General features: G+C 32.9%; 1 protein-coding gene across 4 annotated transcripts in view; it reads right to left on the bottom strand.

Moving 5' to 3' along the window:
• Positions 1-26,960, bottom strand: part of LOC126739199 (uncharacterized) — a 34,624-nt gene extending 7,664 nt beyond the window's left edge. For 3 of the 4 annotated variants that reach the window (XM_050444763.1, XM_050444766.1, XM_050444765.1), the window contains exons 1-14: positions 26,657-26,960; positions 25,749-25,866; positions 25,370-25,566; positions 24,677-24,870; positions 22,038-22,211; positions 21,532-21,715; positions 21,357-21,474; positions 21,013-21,171; positions 20,693-20,950; positions 15,994-16,149; positions 15,673-15,939; positions 15,481-15,613; positions 11,879-12,188; positions 11,688-11,817 (exon numbers count right to left, since the gene is read on the bottom strand). In XM_050444763.1, coding sequence (XP_050300720.1) covers positions 11,688-11,817; positions 11,879-12,188; positions 15,481-15,613; positions 15,673-15,939; positions 15,994-16,149; positions 20,693-20,950; positions 21,013-21,171; positions 21,357-21,474; positions 21,532-21,715; positions 22,038-22,211; positions 24,677-24,870; positions 25,370-25,566; positions 25,749-25,866; positions 26,657-26,806 — 2,548 coding nt within the window. In that variant the 5' untranslated portion in view covers positions 26,807-26,960. The remainder of the gene's footprint in view (positions 1-11,687; positions 11,818-11,878; positions 12,189-15,480; positions 15,614-15,672; positions 15,940-15,993; positions 16,150-20,692; positions 20,951-21,012; positions 21,172-21,356; positions 21,475-21,531; positions 21,716-22,037; positions 22,212-24,676; positions 24,871-25,369; positions 25,567-25,748; positions 25,867-26,656) is intronic. The other variant, XM_050444764.1, reaches the window with a different exon arrangement.
• Positions 26,961-27,856: the final 896 nt, after the last annotated feature.

Here is a 27,856-nt window from a genome sequence, read left to right as displayed (position 1 = left end):
TCTTTGTTAGAGGCCATAGTAGGACTTTTTTCCACTTAAACGTTATGATATGGGGCATTATCTATAATTAACACACTATTGGCTGGAATGTTCGGAAGGTTGGCTGGAATGTTCGGAAGGAGTTTATCTTGAATCCATTTCTTATAATTTGTAAAGTTCATATCATTCATGGTTCATGGTAGTCACCCGACTTAATTCCAGATTTAAATTTTAAATACGCGTTTTTTATAAAATCCATTTCACCGCCTGCATGAACAATAATCATTCTTTGCCCTTTTGATACTGGACTATGAAGGCCTTCTGTTTGTTTTCGGCCATTAGTATTGTCTCCCCATGTTTTTTTATGGGTGTACGAAGAATGAAAGTAGGTTTCATACATATAAATTATGGGGCGTTTTTCTTCTCTATATTGCTTGATGCTTCTAAGAAAATTACTTCTGAGCACTTGTATGTCAGGCTTTTCCATTAAATTTTTTCTGTTATTTTTAGCTTTTTTCCATCGAAATCCCATTTCTCTCATTACTTTTCTTATAGTTTCATAGGACCCTGCGTAATTATTTGCTTCATTTAATTTTTTAGTTATTTGTCGCAAGGTAGGCACTCGTTTTTCCGTAACATAAAAGTTTATTATGATTCGACGGAGAAGGCCGCGGTAGAAATCGTCCAAGTTGGATTTTGATGCAGCTTTAATTCTGTTTTTGTTGGGCGTTGTAAATGATGTTGAAGCACCCTCTTCAATATTTTTCATTTCCCTAGAGATGCGTTTGATGGTAGCCAAACTTATTCCTGTTGCTAAAGCAGCACGCTCCTGAACTTTTTTAAAATCTTTTTAAAGGCTGATTTTGTGCAGTCTACTTTTCGGTTTAATTTCGAATGAAATTCCATGTTAACTATTAAAAAACACTTATCCAAAACTATCTTATAAAGATCAAAAACTTTAACGCTTGAAAAACTGAACACACTCTTAACACCATAGATACGAAACTGGCGAGTGCAGCGCCACGGACCACTATACATAGGTACCTTTTTTACCTAAACTTTGAATTTGCCCAAAAAATTCTCAAAATTGCCGACCTTCAATTTTATTTTAATCTCTTAATTTTCTTGCAAAACTAATGTATTTATTTGAAATTGCATTAACTTAATCCTCAATTTGTGAAAAGAAAAATAAAATCAACTAGGTAGGTATTATACCCTATAAAATCAACAACGATTATTGCATAAAATTTTCTCGGTTTTAAGACTTACAGGTAGGTAGTGTTTGTATTTAGTTGTATTTATTTATTTATTACCATTATTTGGTATATCTGGAAACGTGTCTTAATAATTTTTTAATCCTTATACCTATAAACAATATAAATGACCAGTGACCACTGCTATTACAGTAATAAACAAAAATATAGTAAAAATCATACTTATTTGTAATGACATCATTTTTTGCAGCATTATAGAGTATAGACAACAAATTAAAATAATTATAAAATATTTAATTCCATAATATTTCAAGCAAACACACTAGTACTAGGTATAATCTTTTTTTTATATTGATTTGTTGCGGACTGTACAAATGTTTCGTTCTCAAAAATGCATGAAATAATGAAGGAATATTGTCGAATTTGGCCGCGATTTGTGCGCATCGGAGGTGGAGCTTGATCCACGTTTCTTCCTATTCTTGACGAGTAAGTCAAAATCAAAAGGTACAACAAAAATTAACGAAATTACAATTAAAAGTTATAGATAAAATTTAAAAAAGAAGTTTTAAAAAATCTTACCTTAAACTACATAGCTGTGATGTTTATATGAAAAACAATAATAAAATTAGCAAATGGTAAAAGTCGCAACATCTAGTGAACGCAGTTAAAACAAAGGTTTGAACATTGGATCATAAATCTATAACGATAAAGGCAAATAAGCTCGAATTATTACTGAATGTCGATAGAATTACTATAGCAGCGCGGGGAAAGGATTTGGTGGAAATGACTTCTGAGAATAAAACTTTTCATTAATTTGGAAGAAGTTTTGTTTTAAAACGATATCTGTAAGAGAACAAATTTCTAAAATAATATGGGTAGGTAGATTACAACTTACGAACAATAAATCTCTTATATGGAATAAGCATTCATCGAGAGGCATAGTTGGGAGTAGATTAGAGGTAATTTGGAGGTATAATATCAGATATTAGACAAGTTCTGCGCTAGATGAAAGGACGTTTTACTGGAAAAAGGGTTGGAAAAGCAGGTTAATTGGGGTAAATATGATGTTAATCAGGAAGAAAGTTTTGATGCAGGCGAATTTCTATAAGATACTATGGGCCTAATAGAACAGTTCTCTTTATGAATCTTAGGAAGGCAATAAAGTAGAGGAGTGAGGGGGTTCACGGGTATTAGTTTATAAGGTTGCATAGAAAAACGTTCTATTATCGAGGCTTCGTACCGGAAGCAGATACATAAGTTCTTCATGTTTGTCAGAAAGGCTTAAGGTTGGAACGTCTGAGAGATCCTCTCATTAATAAAGCTCGAAAATCACCAAATTCTGTTTTGTGTCAATGAACATACTAAGTTTGATTGCAATCTTTTTTTTAACTCTAAGTACAAGCAACCTTCCGACTTCCAACAAATAAATAATATCCGTCTTAAGAAAAAAGGTATTATCATTCATTCCTCCTCCTCCCCTTTCTTCTTAACTCGCCCTTTTCTTAAATAATCTCCTTTACAAGTATTTTCATTTCCACCAAATCATTTCCCCGCGCTGCTATAGTATATGTATAATTTTGACTTACTGTGTGTTATTTTAATGTGTTTCTCTCAAAAGAAAAAATAAATTTTACAGCCTTATAATGAGTGGATTCATTGAAATGCTTAACTCTTGACAAAAAGATTGGCATATTCATTTATGGAAAAAATCTTCTCGCCCTTCCTAACCCGCTATATTATAGTCACTACACTTCAAGAATGGACTTCTACTACATACAAATTTCATCTATTTAAACGTACAAATTAGAAAGAGAATAATAAATATCTTGCATCCATTGATTGGGAGCAAGTTTTACCTCAGAATACAGTGGATAAAATGGTAGATGGATTTTATGAGCATATTATATCCCTTGTGATCAGTAAGTTTGTGCCAAATAAAAAAGATTCAACATTTCTAGCACGGTATCGTTTGGAACTCCTTATTAAATCTGGATAGACTCAGGACCTGATGAAATTTCACCTTTGCTTATCAATAATTATTCTACTGCGTTAGTTAGGTCTCCTCAGCGAATTTTTCAGAAGTCATTTGTTACGTCCTCAATATCTACTATGGAAACTATTAACACTTTTTCCTATATTCAACAGCGAATGCAAAACTGATCTGAAATTGAAAACTATAGAGGAGTCTCTTTGCGTCCCATTCCAAGATTCTGTAGAACATACATTTCTCCTAGACAACGTGGATTGTACGAAGGCAGATGAACTACAAATCTGGCAGAGTTTCAAGAATTTTTAAATAGTAAGATTGAGGAAGGCTATCAGATTGATGTCGTTTACACCGATCTCCAAAAAGCCTTCGATAGTGAGTCTCATGGACTATTTATTAATAAAAAAAACTTTCATCAATAGGAATACACAGATCATACCTTAATTCGACTAATTAAAATCTTTTTGGACGAAAATCTTTCACCTTGGACTGGTTTTGATTCCTTTTATACAGGGTGTGCCAACAAGGTGTACGTCTAAGATAGCGCCTTAAACTATATGAGGTAGAGCAAAAAGTTCAACAGCAAAGTTGTAGGGTTCACAAAAACCTACGAACTAAAAATATTTTTATGTATACTGGGTGTGTCACAAAAAAGTTACTATAAAATATGATTTTTTTTTAAATGGTACGCCCTGTATATTATGGTACTAAAATATGAGGCAAAAAGAGCACTTTACTTTGGTATAACGTTTTTAAAATTTCCGTGCGGCGTTGCAACGTAATTAATTTTTTTACGTTATTTTTTGCCTTTTAGAGGGTTCGTTTAAAAAATCATAATTAACTTAAAATTTATTCTGCGCCTATGAAACTTGTACCACAGTTAGTCTAGGCTGACTATGATAATTTGTAATTTTTTAATACAGGATGTTTTTAAAGAACTTTCAAACTTGCTGAAATTTAATACGCAATATCTCACATTTTTCAAATGGAACACTCTGTATATTTCTATCTAATTAAGTTGGTTCCTCAAATACCTTAATTTTTTATTTAATGTCCTATAGCTAAACCAAGTACTTTTTGAGATATTTGAACTTTTCTGTAAAATACTATGCATAAACGGGTATTCTTTAAGATTTTTTAAACGAACCCTCTAAAAGGCAAAAAATAACATCAAAAAATTAATTACGTTGCAACGCCGCACGGAAATTTTAAAAACGTTATACCAAAGTAAAGTACTCTTTTTGCCTCATATTTTAGTACCATAATACACAGGGCGTACCATTTAAAAAAAAATCATATTTTATAGTAACTGTTTTGTGACACACCCAGTATACATAAAAATATTCTTAGTTCGTAGGTTTTTGTCAACCCTACAACTTTGCTGTAGAACTTTTTGCTCTACCTCGTATAGTTAAGGCGCTATCTTAGCCGTACACCTTGTTGGCACACCCTGTATAAATGAAGCTATATCTGTATTTAAATATTATGACTGGCTCTTGTATGCTGATGATTTAAAATCCTTTGAGACTAATGAGTGTGAAAAACACTATTCCTTAGTACAACAGGATATTGAGAACTTTAATACATGGTGATCCGAAAACTTTATAAACTTAATATTAAAAAATGTATCATTTGATCGTAAGAAAGTTCTTTTATAATAAGTATGTATTAAACGAGTGTGCCTTACAAATTGTTGATACTGGGAATAATCTAGGTGCAATTTTTGACCAGCCAGATCAGACTTTTCACTCCCATTTCGGAAAGATTACAACAAAAACTAATGTTGAATAGAATGCTAGATTTTATTAGAAGTCATTCTAATGAAATGTTTCATTTGAGTGTCAAATAGTGTTAGGGCCATAAAATGTTTATATAATAGTTAGTTAGTAATGTTTTAGAATATAATTATAATAGGTCTCTAATTTATAATTTACACATTGACCGTATAGAAAAAGTTTAGGACAACTTCTGAAATTGTTTACTATATAAAAATACAGTCAACTACGATATCAGGTGTCAGCTAATCGGTCTGCAAATATTGGAAAGATGAAGAAACAATGCATCAATTAATTTTCTCTGTCAATTGTTGAATAATGAAGTCAATACCTTCTTTCTTTTAAGCAGTTTCATCAAAAATCTCAACTAGAGCTACACGCCAAAGAATTCTCTTTCATAAATGGAGTCACCGAACCAATTATGGGTTTAGAGGAGTAACACACCAAATCGTTAAATTGTATAACATGCACTTCAGTAATTGTGACTTGTTGATATTGTCTTTGTTTTAACAATAAGATGTTAAAGGGAACACGAGTATGTCCAATAATGATTATGTACACTATATACTCTGTTCCTTTTTTTGATGTTTTGATGTTTTTAGGCGGTTTTGTAGGTAGTGTTCGTAAGTTGCATAAAAATAAATAAATGAGATATAAAAAAAAATAAAGTCCCTGGCGAAGACGGACGTGTTATAGGAACCATTAAAAAGGATGGTCACAGCCTCATAAAGATCTAAAAATCTTTTTTAATAAATGTCTCCTGAAAGGGACGACCCCTCACAATGGAAAATGGCATAATTAGGGGAGACCAGTGTCGATTGTAACAGGTGTCAAAAGCAACACGACCGACAACAATTTTATCATCATTTTGACATCTTTTTCAATTTTATGGAAACACGCGTATGGGCCAAAGCAAAATGCGGTTCTGCTGACCCGTAATTAGTTTGAATATATCTTTCGTGCGTGCCGTTCGTTCTGTAGGCAAATTTTAATAAACTGCCGAAAAAGTAAATAAACGTGTCGTCACATTTTTGATTGTGAATCCCAAAGTGTTAAGATTGACAATATTTTAAGGTAAAGGTAGGCTTTGATAAAGCTTTTGCTTTATTTTTTAGTGGATAGCGGTTGGCTGTTTTGTCTTAAGTAAACAGAAATGTACACTTTACTTTTGAAGGGTATCAGGTGTCGATTGTAACACGTACTAGTACGTGTTGCAATCGACACATAGTACGTGTTAAAATCAAAGTTGTTTTTTAACTTTATGCCGATTTTATTTATTTATCTGTTGACTCCTTATTATGGCAAAATTATTTGTTATCTTATTGTTATAAGCCAATACGACAACAAATAATTATCAAGTCTCTTTTAGAATATTTAACGATTTCTTTGAAAAATATTTTCTTCTTTATAGTCATAAAAAATGGTGAAACCGAGACCAAGAAAGACCGACAGGGGACTGATACCTAAAGTTATTTATGAAGAAGCAGCAAGAAAGGTTATTGATAATGAGCAGTCTGTAAGAAAAGTAGCTAAAAGTTATGGAATGTGCCATGTTTTATTAAATCGCTTTGTAAATGCTCTACGTAATAATGTACAACCTAAGGTGGGGTACAATCCTTACAACAGGGTATTTACTGTTGAGCAAAAGTCACAGCTAGTAAAATACTGTGAAAAAACTGTCGATTTGTACTTTGACCTCACTACACGGGATCTTCGTAAACTAGCCTTTCAGTTTGCATCTGCCAATCGGCTTAACTATCCTCAAAAATGGAATAAAGTAGAACAGGCTAGTGAAGATTGGCTTGTAGTTTCCTGAGAAGAAATCCTCATTTAACACTTCGCAAACCCCAAACGAGTCATGAATTTCAACAAAGAAAATGTCTCCAACTTTTTTGATAAATTGGCAACTGCCTTGGAAAGACACAATTTTGAGCCACAAAATTTTTACAATATTGACGAGACTGGTGTGTCCATGGTGCAAAAGCCAACCAAGGTCATTGCAAAAAAAAAGGAACCAAGCAAGTCAGGAGCGTGGAACACTTGTTACGCTGTGTGTGGCTGTAAACGCTTTTGGTAACGCAATTCCGCCAATGTTTGTATTTCCCCGGTTGTATTTCAAGGATCATTTTATTAGAGATGGACCTGTTGGATGCGTAGGAAAAGGAAATAAGTCCGGGTAGATGCAAGAAAATGAGTTTCTTGACTTTATAAAACACTTTGTGAAACACGCTAAACCCAGCGAGACTAATAAAGTATTGGTTTTATTAGACAATCACTCTTCACATGTATCCATTTCATTAATAGATTATTGCAGAGCAAATTTCATAACATTGTTGTCTTTTCCACCACACACTTCCCACCGTCTCCAACCACTGGATCGTGGTGTATATGGTCCTTTTAAAAAGTATTTCAACAACTACACCGATCAATGGATGAAGAACAATCCAGGAAAGCGTATGACAATATATGATTTACCATCAATTGTTAAATCATCTTTACCTTTAGCCACTACACCAACAAATATTTTATCAGGATTTTCTTGCACCGGCATTTATCCCTTTAACCGTGGAATTTTTCAAGATTCAGATTTTTTACCATCAAAGGTAACTGATAGACCACTAGATGAAACCCTACAGCAAACTCAATCTACAACAAAATCACCTACAGCTAAACCTGCTGAAATAGCTGAAAGTCAATTGAAACAATCAACGGCAAGAGACACTAATTCTTCACCTCAGCCAGGACCATCAACTGTCAGGGACACCACTCCTTCGCCTCAACTACAACCGGTAGCATTTATTACACCTGATGTTCTAAAACCTTTGCCCAAAGCCGATCTTTCTAAAGCGAAAAAAGGGGGTCGAATGAAAAGAAAAACTGCTATACTGACTGACACACCAGAAAAAAACTCTATTAAAGAACAAACTTTAAAGAAGAAAGTTTCAGTAAAACGGCAAATTGGCAAAGATGACACCACCAAAACAAATAAAAATAAGAGCAAGAAAGTGAATAAAACAGTTAAGAAAAAAGCGGTGGAAAATTACTCTTCAGATTCTTCTAATGATGACACTCTGTTTATTGCGTTCTGGATCATATTCCTTAAGCTCAGAAGAATGGATACAATGTAGACTTTGTCTAGCTAAGGAAAGGTACAGCACGTGTTGTTCGGCTCGGTTGCGCAGTAAATTTGTTTACGCCGCTGCCAAAGCAACGGTATCGATCGCCCCGATTTGCATATAAACAGTGCCGTTGCGTTAATTCTTATATTTGTGTTCTGTGCTCTAAAATTAAAATTAAAAAAAAGGCGCTACTGTCATTAATCGCGCGTTATTAGGGGACAAAACTTGGCGCAACTTTGAAACAGATGGTGTACCTTTCCTTAGATAGACAAACTCTAAAACTTGCAGAGAATGGGCGCATTTAACCTGCACAGATAAAAACCCATTTTATGTAAACAGTAAACAGTAATTCTGATTATGAATTATAAGATTAATATTTTTATATTTCCTATTTTACGTAAAAAATAAACCCTTTTTAAGGTGAAGTATTTTATTATAACCCCTTCTTTACTTTTTGGGTCGGTATAGATGGTTGTTACAATTAACACCATGCTTGTTACTATTGACACCAGATAGGTACCAATTGTAACAGTTGTCATAACCTCCTAAAAAGTGGTATAGTTTTATTTTAGTATAAATTTTATGAGTTTAAATTCCGACAAGTTTTATCGAACGTAGAACATATCCTTAGCAAAATAAATTTAGTTTTTTAGAGCGCAAGATTAACCAACGAAAAATAAAACAGCATATTTTGTTACAACTGACACCGGTCTTCCCTACTATTTTACCTAAAAAAGGTAACAACTTGCAACATCATAACCAACCGTCTGATTATAAAACTAGAGTTCTTTCTTTCGAATGAACAAGCAGGTTTTCGTATGCGATATGGGAAACAATCACTTGCTAACAGCTAAGGTTCTTTTCGAAAAAATCTGCGAATATAACATACCACTCATATTAATACGTCGATTTCGAAAAGGCGTTTGATTCCATATATCAACAGAAACTTTTAGAAACACTAGCCGAGTGCCGCCTTGACCACCGCTACTCTGCAGCGATTAAATACATATACAAAACTGCAACAGTATACAGACAAATTCAAAATCGGGAGAGGATTGAGACAAGAGTACAGTAAATAAAATAAATAAATATGTCAAAAATTGCTTGAAATGTCTAAATCAGATAAATAGTTTCAAATGTCAGGACACAAAATTACCCCAAAAAACAATAAAAATGATTTGCAATGCCTGGAACGTTTGAATATCTTGAGTCAGTTGGATCTAAGTATCGGAAATGCTAATATTTCTTTTAAAAATTCCACTAAAAACCTGGGTTTAACTTGTGACACTAAACTTAAATTTACCGAACACATAACAGCTTGTATTAAAAAATCCTACTGCGCCCTTAAATCTCTTTTTCCTCATAGGCATTACTTAGAAAAGAAAACCAAAATTGAACTATGTGACGCACTCGTACTATCACACTTTAACTTCGCAGATAGTGTTTATGGTCCTTTTCTGGATACAACACAGGCCCGGAGAGTGCAAAAGGTTCAAAACTCATGCATACGTTTTATATGTGGCATAAGATGTGGACAACACGTATCACATAAGCTTAAAGAACTTAGCTGGTTGTCAATGTTCAATAGGCGTGTACTGCACTCGGCTTGTCTGTTTTATAACATCATTAAATTTCAGTGTCCTATCTATCTCAGTAGGAAAATTGTTTACAGAACTGATGTTCATAATATAAATATACGTAGAAAGCACATCCTTACGATCCCCAAGCACAATAAGGAACTTTTTAAAAGAGGATTCTCTTATAACATAGCGTCAACCGTAAATAAATTTCAAGTTACTGATTTTAACACATCTTTATCCTGTTTCAAAAGAAGGATCAGACAGCGGCTTCTCAGTGAATGAGTTTTGATGGGCGTTTATATGCATTTCAGAGAAAATAAGATATTATATACATACAATTTTCTTTTATTAGGCTTAGGTTAGGTAACTAAACCTAAGTACGGCTTAGAATTTTTCTACGGCTTTAACAGCCTCTCCTTTTGGAGAGAAGCTGACTATCAAGACCATTTGTTTCATTTATATATTTGTTTTGTATTTGCAAAATTGTTATAATTAATTGGAACAATAAAATGATTTATTATTATTATTATTATATAAAAGGTACCTGAAAGAAACTTCAAATAGCGTAAAATGGCTGCAATAAATTTAAGAATAACTCTAAAAGTCTAGAGCATATCAGTGGCGAAGCGTACGAGTAGACAAGGTAGACACTGTCTACCCAAAATTATCCAGTTATTTGTCATTAATTTATCACGCAATTATTTCATGTAATTGTTGAATTAAAATTTAAAAAAAATTAACACAGAACGTAGTCGCTATCCGTATCCTTACTATTATTATATAGTATCTAAACATGATTAATCCGAAGGCGCGCCCCACCTGCCGCACCGATTAAGATAAAAATACAGGGCTGACACCCAATTAATGTATACGAGCCCCAGGAAGACATATTGATATTTGTCTTCCGAAATTTGGAGCATATCGAATCAAATACGCATCAAGCAGGCTACAGAGGTCCGGCCGCATTCAGCCTATTACGTATGCAAAATTTACTGGCGGGGAAGACATTCGAGCTTTTGTCTATCGAAGTCGACCAGCTATTTTATTATGCTGTTGAGGGTTATTGTTTATGGACACGCTTGATCTGGTCGGCCGCAATACATCTTCAGTTTTGTTTTGTTTTGATGAATCTGCATTTGGTAGGGGGCGTGCTATAGTAATTTAATAATTAGTATTTTTATTTTTGGGTGTATAGAAAAGGTTTTTTTATTGGTTATTTATGAACGATTGTTCGATATTGGCAATTGTATTTTAGTTGTGTTTTTTTGTAAGTAGTATTTATTTTTATCTATCTATCTTTTTATGCTAGTAGTAATTATTTATTTCTTTTTTATATCACTACATAATTTTTCTCTTTGAGTTAATATTTCATGCGCTTTCATTCTGTGTTTCATTAAAGTGAATAATATTGAATACACATTTTTTTCTAATTAACGATTTTTATTGTTTGTCTACCCGAAAAAAAAGTTCACGCTTCGCCACTGGAGCATATGACAAATGAAGAAAAAAAATCATTGTCTGCAATACAAAAGTCCGAAAAATAACTTCAAATCCCTGGAAGACATCAAAAAATTACCGCAACTAATTATCTAGAAAACATTTAAAAAATTTTGGAAAAGACTTTTAAGCAATTAAAGTATTTAATATTATTTATTGCTTTTTGCATTTTAATCATAAATTATTATTGTATTTATGTAGGGGGTTATTAAAATATACTGGTGAGTAAATTCCACCGTTGTATTAAATTTGTTTAATGTAACAAAAAATTGTTTACTTTACTTTCTTTATTTTAATTGTTAAAACGATTAAAAAGTGGCTCTAAAACCCTTGAACAAAATGACTAAGAAATGACGTTGAAAATTAAAAAAAAAATTAATGAGCAATTCTCTTTTAAATTAATAGTGCGGGTCTGAAGTAATTTGTTCATTTTAATGCTCTTCTTGTCAATAATAACTAATCAAATCAATAACCAAAATAATTGAATAGGGATACTTTTGATTGCCATTGTTATGAAATAAGAGACTTTTACTTACCATAGGTTTCTGTAGTTAAATTAGGATCTTGAGGGTCATCAATGTTCAAAACTGGGTAAACAACTTCATATCCGGGTACGTCGCGGGGAAAAACAAACACACGGCTTTGCTTTTCAGCTTGACTGTTTACCTAAAATAATTTATTTACGAGTAAATACATCGTTATAAGCTACCAATAAAAGTTCGGATACCTCAGAGAAACAAGATCCGGCAGCGGAACAATGCGACATAAAATTATTCGCCTCGAAATAGTTGCTTCTGTCGGCCCCATCTTCATGTAAGAAATCGGCCATTTCTTTGGGCATATTTGTGGATAAATCAACCGGTTTATTATCCGGTAAGTTAGCTGGAAGGGGAATTATCGGTTCGGCGAGGTTTTTAGGCGGCACGGAATCCAATGTATTACCGAGATGTTCTTCATCGGTTTTTGGTTTCGGTTTGAGGCTCGAGGTTGAAGCGGAGGAAACTGGACTTGGAGATTTGTTTGGTCCATCGTTGGACCTATAGAGAGATATTTTTATATAATAGGACAATCAACATAAAAGATACAATAAAAAAAATTAATAACATAAATTTAATACAGTGTTTTTAGAATCGTCCTATCAAGAAGACTGATTCAACAATGAACCAATCAACAAAATTATATTTATTTATTCAAACAAAACAGATTAAAGAAATAATTGCTGTTTTAGTTCTGGTTGTTAGATTTTGATGTTTATATAAGCCATTTTATATTATAGCTATTATTTCGTTTCTAGCTATGCTGGGAAAAAGGTTAACTATGTCAAAGGAGACAAGAAGATAACTGTCTGGCAAAGAAATTGTTTTAAGATCGTCAATTAGTTCAAAAGTGTTTTAAATGCTAAATTTACTAGAAAACGACGATATATTTTTTAAGCAATCTTTTAGCCATATAGCTAAATAATAGACAGCTGAGTTTATAAACCTAACTGGTCTAATTGGAAACTTATTTTTGTGAATTTTTACTACACCATATAATAAAGGAGTTTTTGAATCCATGGGAATTAAAGGTTTATTTTCCATTAATTCTTGAAAGATGTTGTTTTCAGAAATTATAGTTTTTTCAGATTGGTAATATATGCCGTGTTAGGATCTTTAATTAACCCCTCAATTTTTGCTAGATAAAATAAAATCTAATACTTTATTTTGATAATCCTTTTTATCTAGAATAACCAAACAATTGCCCTTATCTGCTTTTCCTAAAACTAAGTCATGAGTTTTAATCTTTCGTTTAATTGAAAAAAGTGTTTTTGAATCTTCATTGCAATTTTCTGCGTGTCTCTTATCTGACATGCCTATCTTGCTAATCAATTGTCTACAATAACCTTTTATGGAATTTGTTCATTCAAACGTATCAGAAACTAAAGCTACTTTTATGTCAGCCAATAATGAAGTAATGCTTTTTTCATCATAACATATTTTTGGGCTATATTTAAGACTATAATTTTAACTCCATTGAAGAAAATTGACAGTTAGATAAATTCAAAACTTTTGGGTGGAAAACATGGTCTGAAAATTTACGTCGTTATTACGTAATTATAATGTATAACAACGACAAAATAAAATTGATTTTTAAAATTAGTAAGGACCTATTGGAGAACCACATGTTAATAGTGTTAGTTATTAAACGAATTTCACTCTTTCTTTTGCTTTATAATAAAGAATGCATTTGAGTTTCTACTAATTACAATAATTTATTATATTACTTTATTCTTCCCCCTGTGTACACTACCGCTCAAAAGTATTTGCCCATCATGTATTCTTTTTAATATTTTAAATTAGTTACAAAAATCATATCTTTATACCTATATTTAGATTGTATCTCTTTTGTAAATTGCATACATATCAACTATGGTTCGTTGAAAAATACTGAGTATTTAAAAATAGTCTTGCAAATAACAAACAATATAGTGAAAATATGCACTTCTTCTAAAAAACTAATGTGTTTACAGTAATGTGCTTACAGTACGTTTCCGATGAAATTTGAAACATTTAAAGGTGTTTAAGTCTTCAAGAATTGATTTTGTGTAACATTAGTAAATAATTTCGCTTGCTTATTGACGATTGTCACCGTTTCTTTTCTGGTTTTTCAACATTCTTTAAAATGGCTAAAACAAAAGAGTTATCGGAAGAAACAAAAAGTATTATCGTTGGACTTCATAAGGCTGGAAAGACTAACCGTCAAATTTCGACGGATTTGGGAATTCCAAGGCGGACTGTCGATTATAATGTTAGGAAATTCACCAGAGAAGGGACTATTAGCAACAAACCTCGATCGGGAAGGCCAAAGGCAAAAAGTTCAAAGGAGGATTTAAATATTATAATTACAAGCAAACGCAATAGACGCCTTACCGCCCCTGAAATCACAGCAAAAATCAACAAGGCGCGTAAAAAAGCGGTCAGTGTTTCGACAATTAAATGGCGACTTTATAATGCTGGTCTTAAAGGACGTTTAGCTGTATCAAAAGCGCTACTGAAGGATGTAAATAAAAAGAAAATACTTGAGTGGGCCCAATCACACAAAGAATGGACCATTGATGACTGGAAGAAAGTTCTCTAAAGTGACGAGTCGAAATTCGAGGATTTTGGAACGAAGAGGCGAGTTTTTGTTCGCGGTTATGCCAATGAAAGGGTCGCTGAGAACTGTACGGTGGCCTCAGTTAAACACGGTGGTGGTTCGGTGACGGTGTGGGGTTGTTTCAGAGGATCTGCAGTGGGCGATCTAATTAGAAAAGAGGGAGTTCTTCTAAAAGAGGGTTACAAAACAATTTTAAGTAACAATGTACTTCCTTCTGGTACTCGAATACTTGGGGAAAACTTCATCTTTCAACATGACAATGACCCCATGCACACGTCGAAATTGTTCAAGCAATATTTAGGTCAATTACAAAGGCAACATCTTCTGAAAGTTATGGTATGGCCCCCACAATCACCGGACCTCAATCCTATCGAATTACTGTGGGATGAACTGGATCGACAAGTGCGAAAATCATGCCTGACATCAAAAGAAAACTTGTGGAGGATCATCCAAGAAGAGTGGCACAAGATACCTCAGGAAATTTTGGACAAATTAATTAGAAGACTACCGAAACTCTGTGAAGCTGTTATTAAAAATCGAGACATGTAGATGAATCCAAAATTTGATTTTCTTAAATTTAATAAATTGAAAAATGTATTGTTTATATTCATTTTGTTATAAATAAACCGTTTCATAAGAATAACCGAGGGGTTTATTATTTTTAGTTATAACTTTTAAAACAGTAATATGTGGGCAAATAATTTTTAGCGGTAGTGAAGATGTTGCGCTCAATCCAAAACAGCCAATGTTTATTCTAGTGTATTCAATGTTCTAAGATTGCAATTTTTATAGTACAGTTGCCCCGTTTAAAAGTCTCTATTTGAATAGATTTTTAGTAGAATGGAACTCAGACTAAAATTGGGTTCAAAATAAAGACTATTGAATTGTTAGCTCAAATTAATGGTTCAAAGAAGCCTAAAAATTACTAGGGTAAAAAAAACTTTATACCTTTGGTTATTAAATCTTAATGAAAATATATTAGAAATTATAACCCAACATATTATATTAAGCTTGGTATTTACAATTATTACTAATTTTTGTTACTGTCTAAATAGGTTAATTAGTTTTTGCTAAACATCGATGAATATAGAGACACACACAAATTCTATGAATTCATTGTGCACCTATTTTGATATCTTTTGACTTATTGTAAAGTATATTTGAATTACAAAAAATAAAAAATAAAGTTCTTACTCAATAATGACTCCAACACTATTAGGGGCATCAGGACTCCTCTCAAGCTCTTGGGCTGCGGATACCACTTCTGATTTTAAGATGTTCTTCGGGATAAGAACTTTTTGGCCATCAACGTGTACATAAATAAATCCTATATAACAAAAAAAAAACATAAATTCAAGATTCCTATATATAAGCAATGTCATTTACCTTCTTTAATTTGCTCATCTTTGGGAACAGTAATAACCACAATATTATCCAGCTCCTCGTCTCTCAGCTTGAAAGAATTATTGCTCGCCGCACCGCTTTCAGCATTATTATTATTATTATTGTTGCTATCAAAATTAACAGCGTTGCTTTCGGACCTCTGCACGGTAGAAGCGGCATTTTGTTGTTCAGGTTGTTTGTCTTCCTCGGGTACTTTTGACGGTATGGGAACAAACACAAAGTCGGTTTGATCAGACGTGGGAATCGATTCTGATTTATAAAGAAATTAAATGATTTGAAGAATTGTGACACCATTGAATGTACCTTTTCTTTCTAGTTTAGTTTCCTCCAGGCCAAAGCAATTGGCTAAAGGAATACCGTCCGATTTTTTGGTATTGTCGTCCACGATAAAGCATCTGGGTACAACGAAAGGTTCTCCGTTTTCATCGACGTTGCTCTTTAACGATAAGGAACTTGAATCTATAAAATAAATTTTCATAAATTAATGAAATAAAAGTTTTTTATGTCGCAGTCTTTGTGATTTTTCGAAAGCATTCGATTGCGTTAATCATGAGGTAATGCTCGGCAAATTCTTTAACTATGATTTTAAAAGTCTTGCTCTGGAATGGTTTGGATCTTTCTTATCATGATAGAAAACAAATTGTTAGATCCTTGGGTAATGTTTCTGATGTATGCTCCATATAATATTGTGGTTTGTTTTCACCCCTTTTTTAAGTATGATTTGGGGTATTCCTAGAATTAACATTTTTTTTTGGCCCCTATGCAAGTGGAAAATATGCAATTTTATTTTTTATTAATGATCCACCGATATTGCATATTAAAATTAGTTTACTTGCTATTTAAAGAAAATTAAAACTAATGCAATTTACTATTTAAGTCAATAGAAGCTTGACGATTCTCTTTTTATTACCGACAAACCCCTTTCCAATCCTACCCTTACATACTCCATCGAGAGAATCGAAAGTAGATAGTACCAAATTGACCTCACGTCGCGCTGTCTAGCTACTACAACGCTTTGCGGTAGCGGCAAATTGTAAATCAATAATTAACAAAGAACCGGAGTGAGTGCACTAATAATCAACTGCATGTCTGAAAGAGACACGTGATTTCCTTCCCTCGGATTTTAAGATAAGCCGAGATACTTCTCATTGCTAAATATCCATTTTACGTTGCTTAGCATATACATATGCGATTTATTATTTTCCCTCATTGGGGGTTGGAACTCAAACTATAGGATTTGCCAAGCGAATTGAATTGAAGCAGTGCTCTCTATAAATTATACAGTCCCTATCACGGCCTTTTCCATAGTAAGTTCCACAGGGTTCTGTGCTTGGCCCTATAATATTTTTGCTATATATCAATAGCTTGACATCTCTGGACATTAATGGATACTTTACAGTATTTGCTGACGATAAAACAATTTTGTCATTTGATACTGATCAGCAATCACTGATGAGAAATAGGTGCGAAGATTTAATAAAGATTAAGCAGTGGTGCAATGCTAACCTTTCATCATCCTTAAACCTTGGCTAAACTAAATTATTAGGTTTTAAATTTACCTGTATCGACGTGTATGAGGATTTAAAAAAATAATATAAAAATACCCTCCTTTTATTGAATTTATGCGTTATTAAATCACAGCCCTGTATATCAACCAATAAACTTATTTCTTCCAGTGGTAAATTAAGAAAACCTAATGTCTTCACTTAAAATTGGTACAATGAACTTGTCGAACCCTGTTTGACTGATCTTTATTGTAGGAAAAATCAAATGTTAGCTCCATACTTCGAAAGTTATTTTATAAGGGAGCAACAAATATTTTTAAAACAATAAATAATGTATGCAAAAAAGGTATTAAAAATTAAACAGAGAGAGAGAGATATTTATTATAGACGTACCGGTAACTTAGACCTTTTGGCGTCTATCAGAATTTTTAATAGTTATATAAATAAGCAAGTTAATACATCTATAAAATGTCTATGTACAATATAAGAGTATGTGGACAGACAGATAAATACAACAAAACAAATAAATAAATCTAGAATATCTATGTACAATGATCTGAATAATAAAAAATGTGCCTTCTTTAATTTGTTTTCAAATCTTGAGTATATTTTTGTCTCTTTTAGAAATGAGATAATTAATTCATTGTATTTAGGGCTGAGTAGGGTTTTGATATTGTTAGTTAAGTTATATTTTAGCCTAGAGTCTTTATACTTAATACATTCAATTAGTATATGCTGGACTGACAGAGGTAGATTGCATGTTTCACACTTTGGCTGGTTACCTTTTTGTATTAGATATTCGTGGGTGATTTTTGTGTGGTCTATTCTAAGTCTAGTTATTACTACTCTGCCTTTTCTTGTGAGGTTTGATATTTTATTTCCCAAGAAAAATTTGTCTTTGATTCTATATAGTTTATTGTTCTCGTCTTGAAGGTCCCAATCGAGTTAGTATCTTTTGCATAAAGATGTTTATGTATGGGAATTGCATTAAGTTGTTCTTTAGCGAGTAAGTCGGCTTTTTCATTTCCCTTTATTCTAATGTGACTGGGGACCCAGATGAACATGATATTATATTTATGTGAATGTGCGTTTTCTAATTGGTGCTTAATTTCAAGAGCAAGTGGGTGTTTTGGAAGATATGATTTGAGACATTGTAATGCGCCCATGAAATCAGTGGCTATTAACCCATTTGGGGTTTTTAAAGTAAATAGATGTTCAATTGCTTTATGTATTGCGAATAGTTCTGCTGTAAGAATCTCTGATGATTTAGTCAGTGAGAAAGTTTTTTCAAAATAAGTATTGTATGAAAAGCTCCAAGAGCTATTCTGAGTGCTGCATTCTCTATAGATCTAAGTGATTGAATATAACTTTGTGGAGCAGATGAATAGGCGATAGATCCGTAGTCTATTTTAGATTTTATTAAAGCTTTGTAGATGATGAGTAGTGAAGATAGATCAGCTTCCCACTTTGTATGTGATAGCATGCGCATAACTTGCAAGTCTTTTTTGCATTTTCGTTTTGTGTATGTGATATGATATTTAAAATTTAGTAGTGAGTCAAAGTAGACCCCCAGAAATTAAACAGATTTACTCCAATTCTGTTAATAATTTAAAATTTAGTGAATAATTGGTGATGGCACTTTTTTGAGATAATACTAATCGGTGTTTCGATTTCACGGAATTATAAAATGGAATAAAATAATTGACATAAGTACGCTGTTCCGAATATTGAAATATTTGACAAGCAGCCTTTTTTTATTCAGGATATTTCGATTTTGGTACATATTTCCAAAATTCGATAACCGACGTCGACTTACATTTTAATTATAGAGCTTAATCTTCTTGCACCTGTATTAATTTAAATTTTCCCATTCTTTTTGGGTTATAAATATACTGGAAATGGAAAACTCCCCTTGAATTATGGTAATTTCAAATGGATTCCTTTTTAAAATGTTTCAATTCTTTACTGAAATTGCGTTAATATTCCTTCTAACTTTTTTATATACTAGTTAAGTTTTTCTTGTTTAGTATTGGAGATTTAATTCAAGGAAAATGACAATTTTTTTTATTTTTAATGCCTCTTGAAAAAGTTGCAAGTACAGGTTTGCAAACGAAATATACACTGTGAGAGATCAGATAGTATTTTATCTTTCCCTTAAAATTGGAAATTCAGTGTTCAGCAAATGTTCCATGACATCAATAAACATTAAATCTTGTAACTACTCGTCTAATTCAGAGTATAGTATCTATATATTTCCTTTTTTTTAATGCAGTTTTCGTATCTAACAAATCTACAAAACGATTTAATACGCTGTAACTAAATAACCATCTAACAATGCAAAAGAAATTAATGTCATTTGGAACCCCTTCGTCCTTTAGGAAATTTATGAATTGTCGATGATTTTTTGCATTGGTGCGACTGTAATTTACAACGTATTTCATAACATCAGGTTATTTTAAATATTTTGTAACGAGACGAGATTGAACTTGAAATGCTACAAAATCTAATAATTTTTCTTTAACAACGAAGTCAGGTGAAACAAAACGTATTAAAAAAAATTGTGAAAGGTCTGTGATATCTGTCGAATCTTCAAGAGCTAAGCTAAAATCTGCAAATCATTATTTTTAAATTTTATTCAAGAAATGTATTAATTGCACTTATGCGTTGTTCAGTTGTGTGCCTCGTGATCGGAATTTGCGAAACAACTTTGTGCAACGCTGCACTATTTGTATCTAAAGCTTTAAGTACATCGTCCAATTTTTTTTTTAAATAAACTCTTCCTCTCCACACGAACGTTTTGCACGAGCAACAAGATTGGCTTCAGCCACATTATTAGCTTGATTGCTAAAGGTCCTCAAAGTTAACTGCTGTTTATTTCAATTTCATTTTAAAGCAGCGAGTTTCTTTGCTGTTTTTTTTCTTTTATATTTTGAAAAGAACTGGAAATGAATAAAGCCATTTAGAAAATACAAGTTTTGTGTTATTAAAACTATAACAACACGTGTTACATACTATGAAACAAACTTATCAGATAACAAATTATGTCCATAGCAAAAGTAATACAAATTATTATTTTCTTTGCTAACACCCTGATTGTAAAAATCTAAAATTCTTTGGCGAATGTTGCTGGAATAGGCCTTGCCTTTTCCCATGGTAACACAAAATAAAAAGAACCCACTTTCACACTGGTGTGTCAAAAACTGCCTGTAAAATACATCTTTTATAAAAAGTTCCAAGCATTTTGTCCAGCACAAAAATTTAAAGTATTTCTTATTGTCTGAAACAAAATAAGGTTGGAATTCTGGTATGCTTTTTTGTTTACTTATAAATATGTTTATTGATTGGATGTACAAAAATAAAATATAAATTTAAAACATTGGAAAAATTTAAAATTTTTAAAAGTTCCAACTTTTATGGCCAATACTGTATATACGAAAAATTTTAATCAGTGGCGTTTAAATTTAAAATAACAAAAATCGTTTGCGGTCCACACTTACTCAAACTGCTAGCGTGATATTTCAATCCGACCGGCCATTTATTCATTTCATCGGCAGATTCTGACTGTGACAATGGCGAAAGACGCAACTCGGTCACTCCATTTGACACCTCACGCACTAACTCTTCGGTGATCGCTTTTACCGCCGAGGTACTTGCCTCTTCTGCCTCTTTATCCCCTTGCAACGATTTATAGATCGAAGCTAAAGCCTCTGCGGAATTTGGATTTTCAGATGATTCTCTTTTCATAGCCCGAGAACCTGGAAACAAAATTGATTTTTCTTAAATTGTTTTAACATTCAAATCGAGGGTTGTATTTTACCTGATGGTAGGGTCATATCAAGTGGATTGGATTTTGTAAGAACTGAGGCGTGTCCTTTTAAGTCGAAAGGGTCGACAATAACTTGAACGCCGAGCCAATGGCCGAAACGACGTCCGTTGTGGGTGAATTGCCAGTAACACTCGTATGTTCCAGGTTGGGCTAAAATGTTTAAAAAATCAATCAATGAATTAATAAAAAGTTAGCTTTAAGGCTCTGTATACGTAAAAATAAAAGTTAAAAATAACCAGAATTAAATAATTTTGTAGAATAGCTTGAAAGTGAAAAAACACTATTATACTGATTATACTATTAACTGAAAAATAATTGTTTACTGTTACACTTACTTGGGATTTGGAAACGAACAGAAATAGTTCCAACCTCCCTAGGCTTCAAGAATGGAACTTTAATTTCTTTATCCATAGGCACCAAATGCTTGGAACCCCAAGCATAGTTCAGTTGTGTCTACAAGTAATATAAAATAAAAACATTATACAACAATTAAAAACGAGGCAAACAAACCAAATTGGTCCAAGCGACCTCTCCGGTATTCTGTACGTCCCATTGATGCAAATAAATCTCGCCCCCTAACATGTGCGGAACCGATTTCTGTACGTCAATCGGTTGAGCGTCCATTTTCAGCCCTTCATCGGATATTTGTTGAGGACGTTCCTCTTTTTTAGGCTTTTCTTTCTTACTTTTGCAACTAAAATTTGAATAAATTTAATTTTCAGCACTAAAGGGAACATTGTGTTTTTGAAGGTGGTAGACAATGGTACAGTGAAAACATCTTGTCGGACTTGCATTGTCTTATTTATTTAATGTAACACGACGTTTCGGTTGGTAAGTATCTCCAACCGTTATCAAGTGTAAACTGACGGTCAGTTTACACTTGATAACTGACGGTCAGTTTACACTTGATAACGGTTGGAGATACTTACCAACCGAAACGTCGTGTTACATTAAATAAATAAGACAATGCAAGTCCGACAAGATGTTTTCAAAGGGAACATTATTCGGTTTAATACCGGCTTCCACTGCTGGTATGTCCCGTATCGCTATCGCTGGATTTTGTGGCGTGATCGCTCAATTTAAGACCGTGTTGTAATGCGAAGCGTTTCTCGCGATACTTGGAGGCTTTCAGTTCCAGTTTTTCCAGTTTATTTTCCAATCTTATGGATTTTTTGTGGATTTCTTTGGCACTGTAAAAGAGAAATAGTACAACTGAAATTAATTATAAAAAATGTGGCAATTCTGTCTAGGCAATCCTGCATAAAAAGATTATTTCTTTACAGGGAATTTAGGCTATACCTAACATTTTGACAAACCCTAGATGATTTATTTACAATATTTTCATAGTGCTAATGGAATTTCAGGTTAGACTAGAACACTAAGTATACTTATACTTAGATTATTGATTTAAAATTATTGCATTTACTAATATTCAAAGACATCCTGTTAGAATTAAACTACTGCAATGCTAAACTTAAATTTACTTTGAAGTTATTAGACAAAATTAATATGTTTAAACTGAGGTCATTATTGAACAAACAACATTCTGAATATTTTAAATCTTATAGTAGATCATTTATAAAAACTGCAAAAAAAAGGGTCTAACATTACTCCCCTGTGATGGGAATTCTTTAGATAAGCTTTTTCCAATGGATTAAGGAACTGTTTTTCAAGAATGTTTGTTGATAATTAATTAATGTATTTATTTATATACTTACTTCATATAGCCAGATACATAAATATAATGCATAACATAGACATACAAAATTGTAAATTATCACCTAGATAACCAAATATGTGCATGTGCTCCTAGTTGTTTTTACAAAAAAAAGAACCATAATAACAAAATATACATCATCCTGCCCCTAGCCCTAATTCACTGACACAAAAATCTGACCTCGGGAAGAGTTCTTTAAGTTTTATGCTATTTTCGAAAATAAAGTTTTTATTTAATTTTTTAAATGTTTTGAAACTATAAACTCTTTTAATGTTGTTTGGAATTAAATTACAAATTTTTGGTGCAAGATAGTTAAAAGATCTCTTGCTCAAATTTGTTTTAATTTTTGGAGTAACTAAACGTAAAGTGTTTGTTTATGCAATTTCTGGTATTATCAGAATTATTAATTAGAAATATACAGATTATATACTATTAATCAATAATTACACTGGTGGCCAAAAGTAGATTGACAACTACTTATTTTTCAAATTTGTTTATATCACGGTTTAGGAAATGATAAATTAGGTGGGGCAGTACCTGATTAAAAAACAATGGAGCCTATTTGTAATGTTTAATTATATTTAAACTATTTATTAGTAATACCCAATTTTATTAAAAAAAAATTAAAAAACTAAACAATTTTCAAGTGGCCAAAATTAAATTGACAAATTCAAAGCTTACTACAATAAAAATAAGTATAGAAAATTTAAAGGGTTTTATTCAATAATGCGTTGCATAGTCTCTATTTCTTCTCATTTTCACCAACCTTTTGGGCATTGACCTAATTAAATTGTCAATATAGGACGTGTCAATGGATATCCAGCATGCCTTCAAAGCTTCAAAAAGTTCTTGTTTATTTTTGAAATTTTTACATCGGATGTGACGATCAATGTAATCCCAAATGTTCTCGATCGGATTTACGTCCGGTGACTGTGACGGCCATTTGATAACTTTTTTTTTCTTAGGTCACCCATTGCTTAACGACCTCGGATGCGTGTTTCGGATCGTTATCATGTTGAAAGTAGTGATTGAGTGGCATAACTTCATCAGCGTAAGGTACCATAACATCCTGCAGCATGTCTTTATACATCAAACGATCCATCGTGCCTTCTATCAAGTGTAGTGGACCCATCCCATAGCCCGAAAAACACCATCACACCATCACGGAAACACCTCCATGCTTGACTGTGGACACCGTATATTTGGGATCATACCTTTGATTCACAGGACGCCTAACATATCTTTTGCCATCCGAATTAATCAAATTGAACATTGATTCATCACTAAAAATAACCTTTTTCCGTTCGGAGACTGTCCAGTGACTATGTTCTCGAGCAAAGCTCAATCGCCCCGTACGTTTTTTAAACTTAGCAGTGGTTTCTTTGCAGGGCGCCTTGTTTTTAAGTCACTATATTGAAGTCTCCTTCTAATGGTACAACAACTAACTGAACCCACACCTTCGAACCCACACCTTCTTCTTCCAAATGCAGCTTGATTTCTTTTGAAGTTGCAAATGGGTCAAGTTATGCTTTTTTCAAAATTAATTTGTCAACACGACTAGTGGTCTTCTTTGGCCGGCCAGTTTTTTTTAGAGGAACAACACTTCCACAGAGATTAAATTTTTTTATTATTTGACTTACTGTTGCCCTCAAAAGAGAAAATTTTCGAGCAATATCCGTCTGTGTAACCCCTTTCCGGTAATCTTCGATTATTCGCATCTTAATATCGATCGATAAAGTTATACCACGTGGCATTGTGAATATTTTTCAAAACTAATAGTAAGGAAAGTCAAATCAACAGAAACCAATGCATAAAACTTTTTTTTCCTTTGCTTCAGATAAAATATATCCATAAAAATGGAATTTGTCAATCTACTTTTGGCCACCAGTGTATGTCAATAGGTTAAAAACATAAGAAAATGAATTATGAAAAACTTACTCATGATGTTCGGCACCATGAGAACCATGTTTCTTCAAGCGTTTTTCTGGCTTCTTCAAAGATCTGTGGGGATAAACCAAATTAAGCTGTGGCAACACAGGCAAAGTGGTCTGTGGTGTCTTAATTTCGGCAACGGCGCTGGCAACGATGCCAGAAATATTGGCAGTCACCTCTTCCTTTATGTCCCTTTTAAGCTACAAGAAATTCATATCTTTTTAACCATGACTATAATTTCAATAAAAAAAAAATCTATCATATATCCACAAAATGATCAAATGCTATATGCTGTTCATGTATATGTGTCATGTATTAACTGGATAATTGCTAGCACTCATAAACATGCACTGGATTCCAACAAATTGATTTGTGCTATCTGGTTATTCCCAAAAGATCTTTGTTTTATAACATCTTAAATCAAAATGACAAAAAGTCCTACATTTCTTATTCCCCACTCTTCAGATTTTATTAATTATACTAAACAAAACCGAAGGGTCAGAAAAACTTCTTTGTGGATGAGACATATTTTACTTAAACTTGCAAAAAATCAAATCACCACACTGTATTTCTTATCAATATGCATGTAAATGCTAGAATGGTTTATAACAATATGGTATAAGTGTTTTTAATTATAGGCAAAAGTTGCAATATAGAAGTGCATTTAACTAATGAATATTTAAACATAAAGAGGCTTACTTGTGCCAGTGCCGCAATAAACCATTCAGGTGGAGTCTCTAGATGGCCACACATTGAGGAAGCCCCACTGACTGAGGGAGGCTCCATGCTGTCAAACTGGGTCTCAACGTCGTTGGAGATACGGGAATTTTTATGTACTGATGGGTCTTCTTTTCTTTCAAGTAGGAGGTTTATTACCTCATTTGCTCTAGCTTTGCCTGGTGTTCGAAATAATTTTTTATGTAAATAAGACAGGTTTATCAAATAGTGAAATTGAAATAGAATTGTAGAATTAAGAAAAATTATATTATTAATATTGCTCTTAAGTTTAAGAAATATCTTTAAAAAAAGTTCCTTTAATTAGATATTTTGAGGTGTTAAGTATTCAAAAAATACTTACGTCTGAATGCATACAGTACCACTTGAAAATCAACTTGGGATTGAATGGGGTACTCTTTGCCTTGGTCTGTTATGTAGTATACAGTGACATCCTGTTCAGCAGTTCCCGAATTTTTCAGCTATATTGAATAGATATAGTATATATTTCTTAACATTTATGTTTCATTTAAGTATTAATTTAATTTAAAAGTCTATTGTGTATGTAGAAACCACCCAGTTGATAAGTGAAGAAAATCTCAATGTCTGGTTGCCTGCCTGAGGTTAAGGTTTTATAAGGTTTCATGCTCATTTTAATAAATTTAAAAGAATCGATAGGACTATCACAGACATATTCTGACTTCTATAGGATGAACCCAACACCGAACTAGTTCAGGATATCTGGTTGTAGAGACTGGCCTAGAGTTTGCAAAAACCTAGACTTTGGACCATCATTATGGCCCACAATAAGACTGCATAAGGCATTTAATTACAAGTGACATGTGATTAAAATGCAAAAAACAAATATGATGACATACCTTTATTTATGAGTCACAATTATAATAACAAAACAATTTATCACAAAATGAAATATAGATTAAGTAACAATTAATCTCAAATCATTATTAGTCATTCTCCAAAGTAAATGTAAAAGTGCCTATTTCACAATAATCATTTGCCATGGTGAACCGGGCTATGAATACGTTTATACATACCAATATTTAGAAGGAAATGATTTATCAAAATAAAAACACAAATATCATAACGCGATCAGCTGTAAAAATAAAAACAAAAATATGGCGGAAATCGCCCTAGGGAAAAATTCCATATTTACATTGCCTAGCAAAACAAAGATAAATGCTAACCAGACTAAAAATTGAAGCAATAACGAAATTTAGGAGTTTTAAACACGATAAAATTGACGATATTTACCAGATAACTCTTAAAATCGGAGAAATTCAATGTAGTCGCAGGTATGTCGTATACGGCCACAATGGATGCTTGCTTTTTGTGTTCCCTTTTCGGGCCGTTTTTCCACCGCAAACTATACACGATTTCCAAGTCTTTCTTTACTAAGCTCATCTTAACGAATCAAGAAATTTCACTCTCGTTCGATGCAATTAATACGATTTTCCTTTCGATAATAACCACTGCAGATTTTAAACTCACTTTAAGTACCAAATTAATGTTTATTTTGATCAGCGGATTTGGGCTCTAGGGGATTTTTACCGTTGACCAATCAAAACACTACAATCAGTTCGTCGCTGTCAAAAGTTATCGATCCACCAATGGGAAACGGTAAAATAATGCGCATGCGTTGCAGAAATTACGCAGTAATCTTTGTTTTGTAGTAAGCTGAGAAAGGAAAGCAAAATTGAAATACATGCAACGTTGTCAGGTCTACTGCAAATTCAGCAGGCTTGGTGACTCTTTAATAATAATAATGATGAAAAACATCTTGTCGAACTTGCATTGTCTTATTTATTTAATGTAACACGACGTTTCGGTTGGTAAGTATCTCCAACCGTTATCAAGTGTAAACTGACAGCAAACTACTATTATATAGGCTTATATACTATGTACCCCTAATGTAAGGTATGGGTAGAAGCAACACCCACTCAAAGACAGAGGTGTAGAGGTGTTATTGGGTGGCCTCGTCTCTGATTTGATTTGGACGCGTCCTTTGGATGGTCCTACTTATTAGCAGCTTCTTTGGATATCCATTCTGTTGTAGGTCTTTGTAAATGGTATCCACTTCAGTCTTGAGATCCTCGTCGTTTCTACAGATGGTTCGAGCTCTATTGTAGAGGGATCTTATGATGCCTACTTTGGTGGTTGCAGGATGGTTGGACTCATAGTGCAGATACTGGCCCGTGTGTGTTGGTTTTCTATAAACTGAAGTTCGTAGATTTCCGCCGACCTTTTTAACGAGGACATCTAGGAAAGGTAGAGCTGAGTCCTTCTCTGTCTCATGATGTTTTCCTCAGATGTTTTCACTGTACCATTGTCTACCACCTTCAATAATAATGATAATAGTAAACAAATTTATTTCATAATACTTACAAAAAATAGCAAAAAGAAAAAGTGTGTTTAATATAGGTACCACCACCAACAAAACTTTAGCAATATAAT

The sequence above is a fragment of the Anthonomus grandis genome, chromosome 8 (genome assembly GCF_022605725.1).
Source record: "Anthonomus grandis grandis chromosome 8, icAntGran1.3, whole genome shotgun sequence".
Lineage (NCBI taxonomy): Eukaryota > Metazoa > Arthropoda > Insecta > Coleoptera > Curculionidae > Anthonomus > Anthonomus grandis.
The sequence above is the reverse complement of the archived record's forward strand: the minus strand, read 5'-3'. Positions and strand labels throughout refer to the sequence as shown.